Source organism: Trichosurus vulpecula, chromosome 6 (assembly GCF_011100635.1).
Source record: "Trichosurus vulpecula isolate mTriVul1 chromosome 6, mTriVul1.pri, whole genome shotgun sequence".
Classification (NCBI taxonomy): Eukaryota; Metazoa; Chordata; class Mammalia; order Diprotodontia; family Phalangeridae; genus Trichosurus; species Trichosurus vulpecula.
The window spans coordinates 141,120,897-141,136,829 of NC_050578.1; the positions used below are offsets into that span (position 1 = coordinate 141,120,897).

The window sequence follows — 15,933 nt, forward strand, 5'->3', positions numbered from 1 at the left end:
GTGGGAAGTGGTGATACATTTTTCTGTGAGCTCCTTGAGATCAGGGACTGTTTTTGCCCTTTTTTTCATCCCTAGCAATTAGTACAGTGCCTTGAATGTGGTAGGCACTTAATAAATGCTTATTGACTTGATTATTTAACATTTTAAAAATTTTGCATTAATGCTTTCTTTTTTCCTATATATATCACTACTCATTGACCTATAAACTATACCTATAACCCCTACCACAACCCTCAGCATTAGATCATCTCCCTTGTAACGAACATATATAATCCAACTGTACGAATTATAATATCGCAGACCCTGGAAGGGTTTGTAGAGGTTGTCTAAACCACTGTATGTACACACACACACACACACACACACACACACACACACATCTATAAAACTTGTGTTTTTCTAAATCAGTATACAGCCCTCAGAGATCCTTATGCATGGTTTAGTGGCCCTCTTTTGTATTTGGGTTCAGCACCTTTTGTCTAGATCAGAGGTTCCCAAACTTATTTGACCTATTGTCCCCTTTTTAAAAAAAACAATTTACTCAGTGTCTTCCTGGAAATCTACTTTCTTTAACCCTGTAACAGTTTTTTAAATTCCATAATTTCAAAAAAACCCAAATGTTTTTTTTTAAATGATGCATTTTAAATTTAATAATTTATTATAAATTTGTGGGTTTTTTCCCCCGCATTGAAATTTTGATGACTCAATATTGTGTCATGTAACCATATAGTATTGTATTGTAAACAGATCATTATACTCACATATTCTTTCTGATGCATGCTGGGCTTCCCAACAACGCGCCACATACTTGCCTGCAAGCACTTGCTTGTTAAGACCTGTTGGCGGACTTGACCAATGATGCATTCTAACTTGCATTTTGTGTGTTTGTTTGGAAAATAATACAATCATTATGACTTTAATTCTATTTTACAGCAAATGAAATGGTTTTTCAAAATTCTCTTCTTTCCTTATGCTTCCACCACCCACTTATTTTTATTCAACACCTCCCAATTGTTCCCGAGGCTACTACACTCCGTCATTTTTTCAGTGCCCCCCAGGGGGCAATATCACCCACTTTGGGAACCTATGGTCTAGAGACCACCCTCCTCATTTTATACCTGCAGAAACCAAGGCATAGGGAGAGTAAGTACTTTTTCAAGATCACCTATATAATAAGCATCAGAGGCAAGATCTGAACTTAGGTCCTCTAACTTTAGAACCAGTGCTCTTTTGGTTATACCACAACTAGCTGTAGCATGTAATTCTTATCTGTGCTTTTCCATAAATCTTTCATGAAATTCAAATCTGATAATGACATTCCCCTACTTATAAACATTCAGTGGTTTTGCCATTGCCTGCTGAATTGAGGCTGGACTTCTTAGCTTACATCCCTTCACATTTTCTTTGTTTCATTATAACTTGACAAGCACTAAATTTACCAAGATAGTACCAATATTTCTTGGATGATACCACTTAGACCACTTTTTCTGTGAAAGTCATCATTGGAAATGTACTTCAGGCCGGTTTTGCTGACTGTATCTCTTTGCATCTGTCTTTGGATCAACAATTTAGATTTTTTTGGAGATTGTGGTATTCCATTACTCATAGCCATATAACATCATTGGGAGAATATCTGGAGTTAAAAAAAAAGTGGGAGCAACTCTGGATACGCAGTTTCTGGATACGCAAGTGATACGCAGTTTCTCTAGTGCAATCCAACTTAGTCTCTTCCTATTCAAGATATATAATGATAATAATAATGACGATAACCATAACAAGAACTAGCATTCATATAGCACTTTAAGGTTTGCAAGTTGCTTTATAAATATTTTCTTTTATCCTAAAAACAACCCTGGGAGGTAATTGCTGTTATTATCCCCATTTTACAGATGAGGAAATTGAGACAAGTTAAGTGAGTTGACCAGGGTCATGTAGCTATTAAGTGTCTGAGGTAGGATTTGAACTCAAGTCTTCCTGACTCCCAGTTCTCATACTTTATCCATTGTGCCACCTACCTGCCTCAGTATGTAGCGAGAAACTAATTCAATTGAACTACCCATCCAGTTGAATGCTGAATTTTTCATCTGTTTTGTTTTTCCTGGGTAATTTTTTGGGGGGGGGGTCAATTTCCTTGGAATAAATGTGAATTTTGTTGAATTGGCCTTGTAGTATTGTGGGCCTTTGTTCTGCTTTCATTATGTATCTGCAGTTATGAGCATTTGTCAGAATGATACTGGACTTAGATTCAGGAAGACCCTGTTTCAAATCCTATCTTAGTTATTAGCTTGGTTCCCCTTTCATGTTTTATTCTTCCCTTGGTACTGCTGATCATTTGATTATTACTGAACAAAGCTGTCTCTTTGATTTCTTCTATGGAGGAATCTTGGATAAGCTTAACATAAGTACAAACGGCTCTTTATTGGAGATGAACCTTTAAGACTTCCTTATGCTGTACTGAGTCAAATGTTTTTACAGTTGTAGAAGAAAAACTTCTGTACTCTGTTTTATCCAAAATCTCTTAGAGACAATTTACTAATACACAAGTATTCCTACTGAGGTTAAGAGCTGGAAAGGACCTTAGAGGCTATGTAGTCTAACCCCCTCATTTTATAGATGACATTGTCCAAGAGAGCTAGTTACTTACCAAGGGTCACACAGTAAGAAAGTATTTGAGGCAGTATTTCAACCTAAAATTGGGAGCTAGGTCTTTCTTACTCCAAGTACAGCACCTTATCTACTGACTAGAATAGACCATTCTACATCTAAAAGCTTAAAAGGGCATAGTTTCCACCACTAATTTGAATTTTCATCCAGTAATTTCCCTTTATATTTTTTAGTAATCCTAAATCAAAAGACAAAATATACACACACATACTTGCTTGCATGTGTATACTACATTAACTGACATGCACATACATATGTATATGCACACACAATATTGCCACGTATAGATATATACATTTATGTGTGCATATGTAACACACATGTGCATATACCTGTGTGTCTTTAATGGTTTACATATCTTGGAAAACAAATACTTATTAAAGAAATTTGATAAAAAATTTCCCCCATTCAGCTGCTTCCCTTAACCTTGGTATAGTAATTTTGTGCAGAAACTTTTCTCTTTCATGTAATCAAGTTATCCATTTTGTCTTTTGTAATTTCCTACATCCCTTTTCTGATCAGGAATACATCTCTTGCCCATTGCTCCGAGAAGCATATGCTCTTCTTTTCCAATTTATTTATTGTAAAATCTTTGATTTCAAGTTCACATCCATTTAGAATGCATTGTGGAATATGGTATAAGAAGTTGGTCTAAGCCTAATTTCTGCCAGACTGCTTTCTAGTTTTCCAAGCTAGAAAGCTTGGGAGAAAAAAAGCTTGGGGAAAAAAACAAATTTTGTAAAATAAGGTGTTCTTTTCAAAGAAATTTATATTTTCTGATTCATTGAACACTGGGTTATAGTATTCTTTTGTTTCTTATTGTCCCTTGAATGTTTCTAGTTGGTTCCATTGATCTACTTTTCAGGCAATAGCAAGTTGTATTGATGGTTACTCCTTTAAAATAAAGTTTGGAGTCTGTAAGAGGTATTGCCTTTTCTTCCTTGTACTCTCATGGGGAAAGGGAAATCTTCTATAATAGGAAATGGGGACTTTATATTGAATGTTAGGTGCAGGTAATTGTGCTTTGAGAGAGAGGGCAAAATTATTCATTGTTATAGGACCTCTGGGAGGGGATTAAAAATAATTGACAGATGCTTTTTTTTTTTTTGGCTGCTAGAGGAGGAAGAACTATTCCAGAAATGCAAGGGACAGGTACCACCTTAATTCCAGAGCCTATAGTTTCTTCTCTTTTTTCTTCCTCCCCTCTCCTCCCCTTCCCTCCCATCCTCTCCTCCAGCACTAATGGCTTCTAGACTATAGAGAGTGCAGAACCAAAGACTTTCTATCCCATCCAAGATTGTAGGGGAGGGAGAAGAGTCTGGCCCTAGTACAGAGTCTGTATCTTTGTTTTAATATGGGCAGTTAGGTGGCACAGTGTATAGAGCACTGGGTCTCAAGACAGGAAGACCTGAGTTCAAATTTAGTCACAGACACTTACTACCTATATGGCTCTGGGCAAGTCACTTAACCTATGTTTGCCTCAGTTTTCTCATCCATAAAATGGGGATAATAAATAGTATCTACTGTCCAGGATTGTTGTGAGTATTAAATGAGATAATAGTTTAAAAGCACTTAGCATAGTGTCTGGCACATAATAAGTGCTATATAAATGGTATTTATTAATGTAATCATATCTAATCATATATTAATATGAAATAATAAATACTAATAATTTCTTAATGATAAATTAATCGTTGATGACAATGTTATTACATGAGTAAGTAAAAGAAGATCAAGAAATACTTTGTGTTGAGCAACTGAGATAAAACCAAAAGAGAGAAACCGTCACAAGTACTGCTAGAACCTCAGAACAAAACATGGCTTCGTTACAACTCTAGAAGTAGTTAGAAGAAATGAAACAATAGATTAAATAATGAAAAAAGTGAAATTAGAATTTCTGAGAAAGAATTGAAAGGACAATAAATAGCTTAGAATAAAAGGTAGGTAATTATTATACAAGTTGTGAACTCCCTATAAAATAGAATGGAATAAAGATGTTTAAAGATTGGGGGGTGTTAGAAACATACTTAGTCTAGGAATAAACAATACTCGTTGGAAAACCAGGAAGGTTTTAATTATACCTTACATTTATTCCAACTGTGTGGGACAAAAACTGAACTTAAAATTAAACTCAGAGGCTTCTCAAGTAGAAAGTAGAAATGAATTTTATTACGATCCCATGGAAAAGGGGGTCTCCAAAGCGATAGTCGATAGGGAGAGGTGGGGCCCAGAGGGCAGAACCCAGCCTTATAGTCTAAGGACAACAATTCTACCCCCCCCCCCCCCCCCCCCGCCCCCACTAGCCTTTTACTCTCATTGGTGGAGTCCAGGCTCACAATTTCGCAGAAATCTCCTACCCCAGCTACAATTTAGCCAATGCCAAACTCTTAAACACACTTTTTTCCTTATTTGGTGAAGACACAGTTCAGGTGATTTTAGTAACTCAAAACTTAGGCCTAGCTGTCAATCAGAAGCCCTGAGCCATGCTGAAAGCTCCCCACCCCCATTCATTCCACTCAACTCACTGGATCCAGATTCCATGAGAGGGCTTCACCATCCCACTCACTCCTGAGTAAATGGGTATGTCCCCTGAACAGAGTAAGGGGAGTACAAGGGACTCAGACCAGTGCCGGTCCTTTTATTGACTCCTAATTCAAATCTCCTGCCTGGCTCTTCATTGGCCAGATATAACTCCCCTGAACTGCCTATATCATGTCTCCCTCAAACAGCTCCTTAAGCATGTGTACAAGCCTCTAACCTTTAACCTGATCAGAAGACTGGTCTCTGCTAGATTATAGCTCTGATTAGAACTGGTTTCAATCAGTCATCTAACTTACATTCTGCTAAAACTGGGGGAGGGGGATATACCTTCAACGTTGTAGAAACAAAACTTCCACCATTTTTTACAGGGAGGAAACAGAAAAATGTAAGATATGTATGATTTAAAAAATAGATGATATGGAAAAATAGGCTAAGGAGGGATGATGCAGAAATGAAACCATGACCAAACAAAAAGTCTAGTTATCATATTTCAAGAAATCATAAAAGAATACTGCCGAGAAACTATTTAGTACCATATAGTATGTGAAAATAGAAGTTCACTGATCAGCTCCCAAAGAAACCCCAAATTGAAAACATCTAGAAATGTCTTAATCAAAATTGGGAGCATGAAAGTTACAGAAAAAAACAAATTTTTCACATACCAATAAACCAGTCAGGATCACATAAGGCTATGTTTTAAGTACTCTATAGAAGAGAAAATCTTGGCATAGTAAATTCCAAAAGGCAAAAGAAAATAGTTTACACCCAAGAATAATTTACCTGGAAAAACTGAATGTAATCTTACAGGATTAAAAAGAAAGGAGGACTATTATTGGAATATGACTGATGAAAAGACAAGAACAGGAAAAGTCTTTAAAACATAAATATAGGAGGAAAGAAAAACTTGGAAAGGTAAATAAGATTCATTTCCCACCAGGCTACACTTCTCTGGACTTAGAAACATCTTTATCCTGGAAAACCACTTTAGCCCTGGATCTCACACCTTGGAAGTACCCTCTGCCCCTGGGGCCCCTCCCTCTGATTACAAGGATCCTCTCAGAAGCTCCCATTTTTGGAGGTCTCCTAGGCTAGCATTCTCTTTATTTTCCATCAGGTTGACTTCCCCTGGACTTTTCCGTCACACACTCTCACTGGGTAACTTCTACCTACTCCCTTTCCCAGCTTTTTCCATACTGTCAAACCCCTAGAGGGCAGAGGCTTTTTTGCTTGTATTTGTATTCCCAGCTCTCAGTTGTTAAGGGCCACCAAGGAAAACAAATTTAGGGGTGGAGCGTTTCTGTTCTGTTTTATAGATTTAAGAAAGGTTAAAAAGTGGGTACTCTAGTACAATTTATTGTGCTTCAAATGAATAAAGAAAAAGCAGTGGTGGGGCAATCATGAGGTAAGCAGGGAAACTACATTCTACTTAGAGGCAGCATACATAATGAAATGTATGCATCAGATGCCATATAGCATCTAAGTACCTACAGGAAAAGTTAATTTTATTGCATATAGACAGAAATATATTAATAGTTGTGGATCTCAGTATGGCATTTTGAGAATTAGATAAATCTAACAAAAAAAGATAAAATTACATAGACCTAAATAAAATTTTAGAAAAAATGACTTCTAAATCTCTGGTGATTTCTGAATGTGAATAGAAAGGAATATATTTGCTACACACAAAAAATCTCGTAAACAAGTGTAGAAAAGCAGAAATGTTTAACACATCTTTTACTGATTAGAACTGAAAAATTTTAATTAATAAAAGTTATTTTAAGAAAGTATTAAAATAGTGATTAATCCTAAAGAATTGATGGTTAAAAGAAAAAATTAAAGTAACAATAGACAGTTTCCTCAAAGAAAGAAGACTGAGATAACATCAAGCCTTTGGGGTTTTATGTAGCAAAAGAGGCCCTCGGGGGAAATTTCGTATTTTTTACTCTCTTGGGGGGGAGGGGGGAGCGGGGAGCGCGGAGCTGGTGAGGAATACAGAAGGCAGTGAGGTTAAGTGACTTGCCCTGGGTCACACAGCTAGTAAGTGTCTGAGGCCTGCTGACTCTACACCCAGTGCTCTATCCACAGTGCCACCTAGCTGCCTCAAAACTTCATATTTTTAAACACTTTCATCTACACCACAGAGAAAAAACAACAAAAAAAGGGAAAAAAACCTAGAAAAGCAATAATTGTTTAAAAAACAGCTTAATGCAAAAATGGCGATTCTGTAAAGGAAGAGAGAAACAAATTTGAAGACAAGTGTTCAATTGATAAATGTTTTTTAAAAAGGCATAAAATAAACTTTTAGATAACTTTATCACCCCAAAGACAGGAAAAACAATTGCCAATTAAAAAAACCACCTCATAACATGAAAAAGGGATAAAGGAAATTATTGGAAACTAGTTTTAGAGATTGTTAAATGCTAGTAAAAATTATAACTTAAGTGGATGAATATTCTCAAAAATATAAAATGCTTATATTACCAGAACAATGAATATAGAATTTAAATAACTAAATCTTAGAAAAAGAAATTTAAGTTATAAATGCAACTCATTGTGTGAAGTAAATAAAATGTGAACACTTCACAGGGAAGATATGTATAAATATATATCTATATCTATACTAAGAAATGTTTAAAAATCAAGAAATGGGAAAGTGAAAAAAAAATTCTGAGGCCACGAGAGTCTGATGGCTCAACCTCTGGGAAAGTTTACCTGAAACTTTTTGTTCGTTCTTTTGGTTCTGGTTTAAAGATTTGCTCAGTAAGAACAGGCTCATAATGACCTGTTTTTCTCTACTGTAAAGAATGGAGAGGATCTCCCCCTCCCCTTATCGTATTCTCCTTCTTTAGATTTATAGATGTTACTTCAGTTGTAATCATTAACTAAAATGGGAAATGGAGTTTCTGTGCCTCAATTTCCCTGTTCTGTCTAGCTTTCATGCTCACATTGTAAGCCCACCTCCCAACCGATGGTGAGAAGGGTCAGGGGTGGGCAGGAATCCTCTTGTGTTAGTTATAATTATGGGTGCTTTGCCTCTTGTAAAGCACCTCCTTTGCTGGTTCTGCTCTGTGCTAGCACAGAACGCCCAATTCTCAAGAATTGAATAAAATTCATTTCTGTTCCCACCCTGAGATGGCTCCTTATCATAAATTTAATTGGTGAGGGTCTTTCATCCCACACATCACTAAGGAAAAAACAAACTAGGACCAATTGTATTTACAAGTGAATTGTATCAGACATTCAAAGAAACATTAACATCAGTTTAACATAAATTGTATGCAAAAGTAGTCATGGTGGCAAAAATGGCATCCTAAATTCCTAGGAGACAAATGTGAACCTGATATAATGGGTGCAAATTATTTGGGGACAAACGATTTTGTAAGTGGTTTAATTTTATGATAGTAATGGTTTTCTTTTGTGTTTTCACACCCACCAGACTGACTCAGAACATCTGTTCTTGACCAAGTGAAACGCAGTTAATGAGCTGGTTTCCCAGTAATCATCAAAACAAGTTGATGTTGGTTAAAACTAGGAAAGTTGGTAAATGGAATAGATTAGGTGTGTGAGATCCAGAAACAATTGAATACAGTAACATAATGTTATTAAACCCTAGGGCACCATCAGGGCAAGAATTCACTCACAGTGGACAACTACTGCAGAAAAACTTGGAAAGCAGTCTTGGGAAAATTAAATTTATATCAGCATATTATGCCATATAAAACAATAAGCTCCAAAGTAGATATGTGTCCTAAACGTTAAAAGGAATACCGTAAACAAATTAGAGTAGAATCTACCAGTATTGATGGGGAAATGTTCTTAACTAAAGTTTAGATGGAGTAAAAAAAAAATGAATAGTTTTGTACTGTTAAACCTGAAAGTTGGATAAAGGAGGCAAACAAGCTAGGTAATAGAAAAATCCGTATTGTTTATTATTTTCCCTTAAAGCATAGGGGAGTTAGTTTACTTGTACATACAAGGAGTCAGAGCATAAGTTCTGTCTGAACAAATGAATGAGAAAACTTATATACATTATTTTTAGCAGACTCAGCATGTCTGTATTACCTCACTTTTATGGTCCCCATGTATGTTTAGCCATGATACAAGAAGAGGATTTTCCTTAATGGAATAGATTGTAAATACAAGAAGTCAGGATAGTTGACAAAGTGTCAATTGGAATTACAACCTAGGATCTCTGTGTTTAATTTGCCATTAACATTCCATAAAATATTAAGATAAGAAAAAGTCACATAATTCAAGATAGTGTCTCGGGTCAACGTTCTCATCCCTAATGGCCATGAGCTGAGGAAGGAATGAATGCTCTTAAATCAGCCCCATCTGGGCTTGTTGACATGAGACAGAGGTATTCTGAGTTTACTCAAAGAACAAAAAGACTGTTAGGATCAGTCTTTTCTTCTGGTTAATCAGTTCAGACTCTGAGTCTTATTGAAATTACAAAAATGATATAAAATGTTCCACAGTACATAAACTTGAAAACTTTTTACCCAAACAAAATCAGCGTAATTAATTTGAAAACAGTTAACTTGGAAAACTATGTGTGGCAAATATTTCTAACATAGGTCTGATGTCTGAGAGGCATAGGGAATTCATGCAAATGTAAAAGAACAAGATCCATTCCCCAGCAGATATGGTCAAGGATTGGAAGATACATCTTTCAAGGGAAGAAATCTAAACTATCCATAACTATGGAGAAAAAAGTATCACAAATGTCTAATAGAAATCAAAATTAAAATAGCTCTCGAGTGTTTACTATACACCTAAATATTGGGAATGATGACAAGGTTAGTGACAGTTGTGGGTGTTTAGTCAAGAACTCTAATGAACTATTGCTGGAGCTTTGAATTGAACCAGTCATCTTGGAAAGCAATTTGGAACTGTCCCTGCAAAGACATTAAACTGTATATACCCATTAATGTAGAGATACTGACTGCTAAACACATATCTCAAAGAGATAAGATACCGATAAAAGACTGTATGCATACAAACGTAGCAATTTTTGTTTTTATTAAAGAAAGTAAGGGGGTACCCATTAGTTGGGGAGTAATTAGATAATTTATGGCATATGAATGTAATGAAATATGTTCTAAGAAATGATGTAAAGCAAGGGTGTTCATTGTGTTTATTTTTATTTGGTATGGTATCAGAATCACACCAAGACAGTGAAATTAAGAGAATAATCATAGGTGAAGAAGAGTAAAAATTATCTTTCTAGACAATTTGGTGATTTACTTAACTAGGAATTCAATGAAAAATTGAAAACAATTTTAGTAACATAATATGATACAAAACAATCTGACTGAAATTATTAGATAAATACATAATGTTTGTAAAATTCCTTACAGATTGTAGAGTGCTTTTGAATATTATCTTATTTAAGCCTCACAGTAGTCATGTGGGTGGTTAATACAGGTATTCTTATCATCCCTGTTTTACAAATATGAAAACTGATATGCAGAGTTTATGACTAGAGTAAGCTTACGTACCTAGGAAGTATTAAAGTTATGATTTGAACCTAGGGCTTTCTGACTACCGATTTCCTTCCCTTAATTTATGATCCCTGACTCCAAGTCTAGCAGTCTGTCTACTATTCAGACAACATTTATTATTTTATAGCAAAACTTATTTTTTAAATTTATTTATTTTTAGTTTTCAACATTCACTTCTGTAAGATTTTAAATTTCAGATTTTTTCCCTTTTCCTTTCCTACACCATTCCCAAGACAGTGTGCAATCCAATATTGGCTCTACTTATGCATTCATATTAAACATTTTCACGTTAGTCATGATGTAGAGAAGAATTAGAACTAATGGAAGAACCATGGCAAAGAAGAAATAAAACAACAAAAGAAAAGGAGAGCAAATAGTATGCTTCCATCTGCATTCAGACTCCATCCAAAGTTCTTTCTCTGGATGTGAATAGCATTTTCCATTATGAGTCTTTTGGGGTTGCCTTAGACACCTGCATTGCTAAGAAGGGCTAAGTCTGTCAAAGTCAGTCATTGCCCAATGTGGCTGTTACTGTGTACCAATGTTCTCCTGGTTCTGCTCACTTTACTCAGTATCAGTTTATATAAGTCTTTCCAGGTTTTTCCTGAAGTGTGCCTGCTCATCATTTCTTACAGTAAAGTAGTATTCCATTATATTCATATCCCACAGCTTGTTCAGCCAATCCGCAGTTGATGAACATCCGTTCCAATTTGTCATCCCATTTTGAATTCTTTGCCACCACAAAAAGAGCTGCTATAAATATTTTTGTACATGTGAGTCCTTTTCCCACTTTTGTGATCTTTTTGGGATATAGCCTAGAAGTGGTATTGCTGGGTCAATTGCCCTTTGGGCATAATTCCTAATTGCTCTCCAGAATGGTTAGATCAGTTCACAACTCCACCAACAATGTGTTAGTGTTCCAATTTTCCCACATCTTCTCTAGCATTTATCATTTTCCTTTTTTGTCACGTTAGCCAATCTGATGTGTGATGTGATACCTTAAAATTGTTTTGATTTGTATTTCTCTAATCAATAGTGATTTAGAGCATTTTTTATATGACTAATAGATAGCTTTAATTTCTTCCTCTGAAAACTGCCTGTTCATATCCTTTGACCATTTATCAATTGGGGAGTGACTTGTATTATAAATTTGATGCAGTTCTCTATATATTTTAGAAATCAGGCCTTTATCAGAGACACTGATTGTAAAAATTTTTCCCAGTAAAAATTATTTTTTAATTTAATTTTTATTCTGAAAAAATACATAAAGAAAATTTCCAGAGTAGAAAAAGATGATATATGAAACTGGGAATCTTCTTTACAATACAGGTTGCCTTTTCTTTCAAATATATAATTCAGCTAACTATTACTTTCAAAGCTGTCTTGCTTCTCTGTCCTTCCTCCCAAACTTCTTATTCCTTTCTTGTATGTTGTTTAAAATGCCAGGATACCCTCTTTAACTTCATATTAATAGCAAAAATTATGACAATATAACATGATGGTCTTAATAGATGTATGAAAAACTTTTAACAAAATATACCCATGTCTGAGAAAAACAATTTCTAAAAAGCATAGGAATGAATGGACCTTTTCTTAATATGGTAAGTAGTGTCTAAAATCAAGAACTAGCATTTTATAGAGAGGAGATAAACTAACGGCTTTTTTGATAAGGTGAAGGATAAAGCAAGGATGGCTGTAATTTTATTTAACATTGTTCTGGAAATGGTAGCTATAGCAATAAAACAAGAAAAAGAAATTGAAGGAATAAGCACAAAGAGGAAACAAGATTCTTACTTTTGCAGGATATCTGATAAATAGATATAACTCTTGAGATTCCCTAAAATGGAAAGAATTGATAGAAGGAAAATAGCAGGGTGTAAAATAAACCCATACAAATTATCAGCCTTTCTATATATTATTCCCTTTCCCTCTGATAGCAAGAAGTAATAGAGAAATTCATTTTAAAACAACTGTAGAATGTAAATATTTAGGAGGCTACCTCCCAAAATCATAGAACTATAAGAAAAATTAATTTTCTTTTTTCTGTTTTTTAAATTCAAACATGAAATACGATTAGCATTTCCATATACATAGCAGGAAAGGACGATTGTACAGGAAACTCATTTTCTATTACGTAAACTTGCTTTTCTTTTTAAGTACATCTTAAGTTCATTTTGTTGCTTTCAAAGCTATTCGACTGTGATTGTTTTTGGCTTTCCTTCTCTTCTTTGCATTGTTAAAATTAAATTTATTGCAATTAATAGAAATAATTTTTTTCCTTCCCACTCCCTCCCTCCCCAAAGAAATTGGGAGAAAAAAAAACATAAATCTTTGAAACAAATATGCATAAGGGAAATCAAATTCCCTCGTTGGCCATGTCCAGAACATTTATCGCTCATTCTGCACTGAGTCTGTTACACTTTGTTAGATGGTGAGTAGCATGCTTCATCATTAGTTCTCTGGAATCATGATTGGTCAGTATCAGAGTTCTTATGTCTTGCAAAGTTGCTTGTCTTTACAGTGAAGAAATTAATTTCAAGGAGATATTTGAAGACCTGTGTGGAATAACTGATGTGGCTCCATGTTGTCCAAAATATGTAACTTTATTTCCTTCTGTTTTTGTTGAACATCTATAAAAAGACCTTCCTGACAAAATGCCAGGTGTTCGTCGCACTACAAGAATTAAAATGAAACCTTTGGAATACTGGAGAGGAGAGCAAGTACACTCTGAAGCCATGTTTAATTTTGATTGGAATGTATTTTATTCCATTTTAAGAGGAACTGTATGATCTTTTGTGCCTTTTATTTCTATACATTCTACTGAATCTCAGAAGGCATGAGAAATCTTTAGCAATAGAAAAGTAGTTTATCAAAACACTCTCCTTTTTCTCCCTTCCTTCTGACCTTTTGGTGACTTTAGACAATAAAAATCATTTCTTCCTATTATATAAATAATTGTAAAAATTATGTAATGAAGACTGAGGTTGAAATTAATGATAAACCTTCCTTTTTTATTTTAGGTGAATTTGCAGTCATTGCTACAGTATCTAATGACAGAGTTTCACCCAGAAAAAGGGAAAAAGTTAATACAGATTCTTGTGAAGATGAACAAAGTATGACCTTAATTGTTTGAATCTTTTGGACATTTTTTGTTTTGTTTTCATAGTTAATATTAGAATTTTGACAAATTCTTTTAAGTATTTTGAAATGTACCCTTTAACCTTGTAGGAGTAATTAGCACAATGCCTAAAGCTCTTAGAAGAATGCCAGACACCTAGTAGGTACAATATAAATGTTTATTCCCTTCCCTCCTTCTCCTTCTTTAAATCATTGTATAACAAAAAGGTTGCTGGATTTGGAGGCAGAAAATCTGGGTTTGAATCTTAGCCCTGCCACTTCCTGCTATTATGACTTTTGGTTTTCTTCATCTTTAAAAAGAAGGTCGGAGTATATGAGGAGACAGCATCATAAAATGTGAAGAATGCTGGGTTTGGAGTCAGAGAACATGGGTTTGCTTCCTAAATCTGTCACTTAATACCTTGACCTTTACCAAGTCACTTGACCTCTTTTATCTTCAGCTTCTTTATCCTTAAATTGGTTGAGAGCAGGAGTTTGTAACCTTTAGTTCAATGAACTTGTTTTTAAAACTATTTTGATAATTATATTTTATAATTGTTTTCCTTTGGAATCCTCTGTTTTAAACACTTAACATTCTGAGGAGTGGTCTGTTAGGCTTCACTAGAATGTCAGAAGGAGTGAACGACACAGAATTTGAGAGCACCTGCACTAGTTAGGTAGGTAGATAGATAGACAAAACATTTATTAACTGTTCACTATGTGCCAGGAATTGTGCTAAGTGGTGGGGATACCTCTAAAAGCCAAGAAGATAGTCCCTGTCTTCAAGGAGCCACCATTATAATGGGGAAAGATGGTACATATAAAGGGGCGCTTGGATGGGGATGGAATGGTGAGGAAAGGCAGGTATGAAGAGGTGTGACATGGAGATAGAAAGTATCATGGTGGCCTAATTCCTAGCTAAATAAAACAAAAAACTCACCTGTCCAAGCCAGGAGGAACCACAAGGACTGGATGACATGTAAGACTACTTTCAACTGTTAAGTTTATGAACGTATGAACCCTTAGTATTTTGTAACTCTGAATCTTCTCTGAGCCTCAGTTGCTTCAACTGTAAAATGAAGGGATTACACTAGATGACTTCAAAGGTCCTTTCCATCTCTGATCCTGTTATGTCACATGTCATTTGTTTCCAACGAGTGAGTTTTTCCATGTAGATGAGTTTCTACGTAATTTAATCCCTATAAGTATAAAAATTTTTAGCACCTTTTGGTTAAAACGTTCGAAAATAAATTATACTTGTCCTTGCCTTAAGAGGTATATTGAACATAATTTAAATGGTTTTTGATAATTATAAACTTCAGTCCTTTGTTACTGTGTTTGTCAAGAGGAGCTATTAAGGCACCAAATGGCTCTAGATTGGAACTTTTCCTATTTTCTCCCTTATTGTCAGTTTGTAAGATTACACTTGTACCTGCCAGTATTCCTGCTTCTAGCAGTAACTCATTTTCCCTTCTTCCCTATAATCTACAACATCTAATCTACTGTGGGCTAGGAAACCATATAAACAATCTTATATTAGAATAATGTCTAAAGTAAATAAATTGGCTTATGGGGTTTTTCCTATGAATTTGAGCTTTAGTGTAGGGTCTTTGTGACATGTATTTTGACTCTTCAGAGTTTATTTTTCTTACCCTCCGATTTTCATTAACTTTATTCTAATAATTGATGTTCCATTCTAATTACATTCTGATAATTATGTTCCATTTTTCTTTTTTGATTTTCACTTAAATTTGTGGGGCTCTATTTCATTTGTAAGGAATTAAAAGAACTCTCTATTTGTAACATTAAAAAAATCTTTGAAGATACTTTGGAAAGTTCAAATGGTGTTACCCTTTTCATTTTAGCCCATTCTTTTTATCTGATTCTTAGCAAAAATACTTTCATTTTTGGTATTATGAAAAAATTGTGGAAATTTGGAGCTGGAAATGATTTTAAGAGATCATCATATCAAATCCTCTCAGTTTACAGTTAAGTAAATCAAGGTCTGGAGAAGTTAAGTGAATTACCCAAGGCCATTTAGTTAGCCAACAAGAGAGTCAAGACTAAAATACAAATTTCCTGGTTCCAGTCCAGTAATCTTTCTAAT

The 15,933-nt window shown here is 34.9% G+C and overlaps 1 protein-coding gene across 1 annotated transcript in view; it reads left to right on the forward strand.

The window, feature by feature from the left end:
- Window positions 1-15,933, forward strand: part of LOC118854486 (centromere protein C-like) — a 68,402-nt gene that overhangs the window by 44,785 nt on the left and 7,684 nt on the right. The window contains exon 13 of the mRNA XM_036764856.1: window positions 13,730-13,822. Coding sequence (XP_036620751.1) covers window positions 13,730-13,822 — 93 coding nt within the window. The remainder of the gene's footprint in view (window positions 1-13,729; window positions 13,823-15,933) is intronic.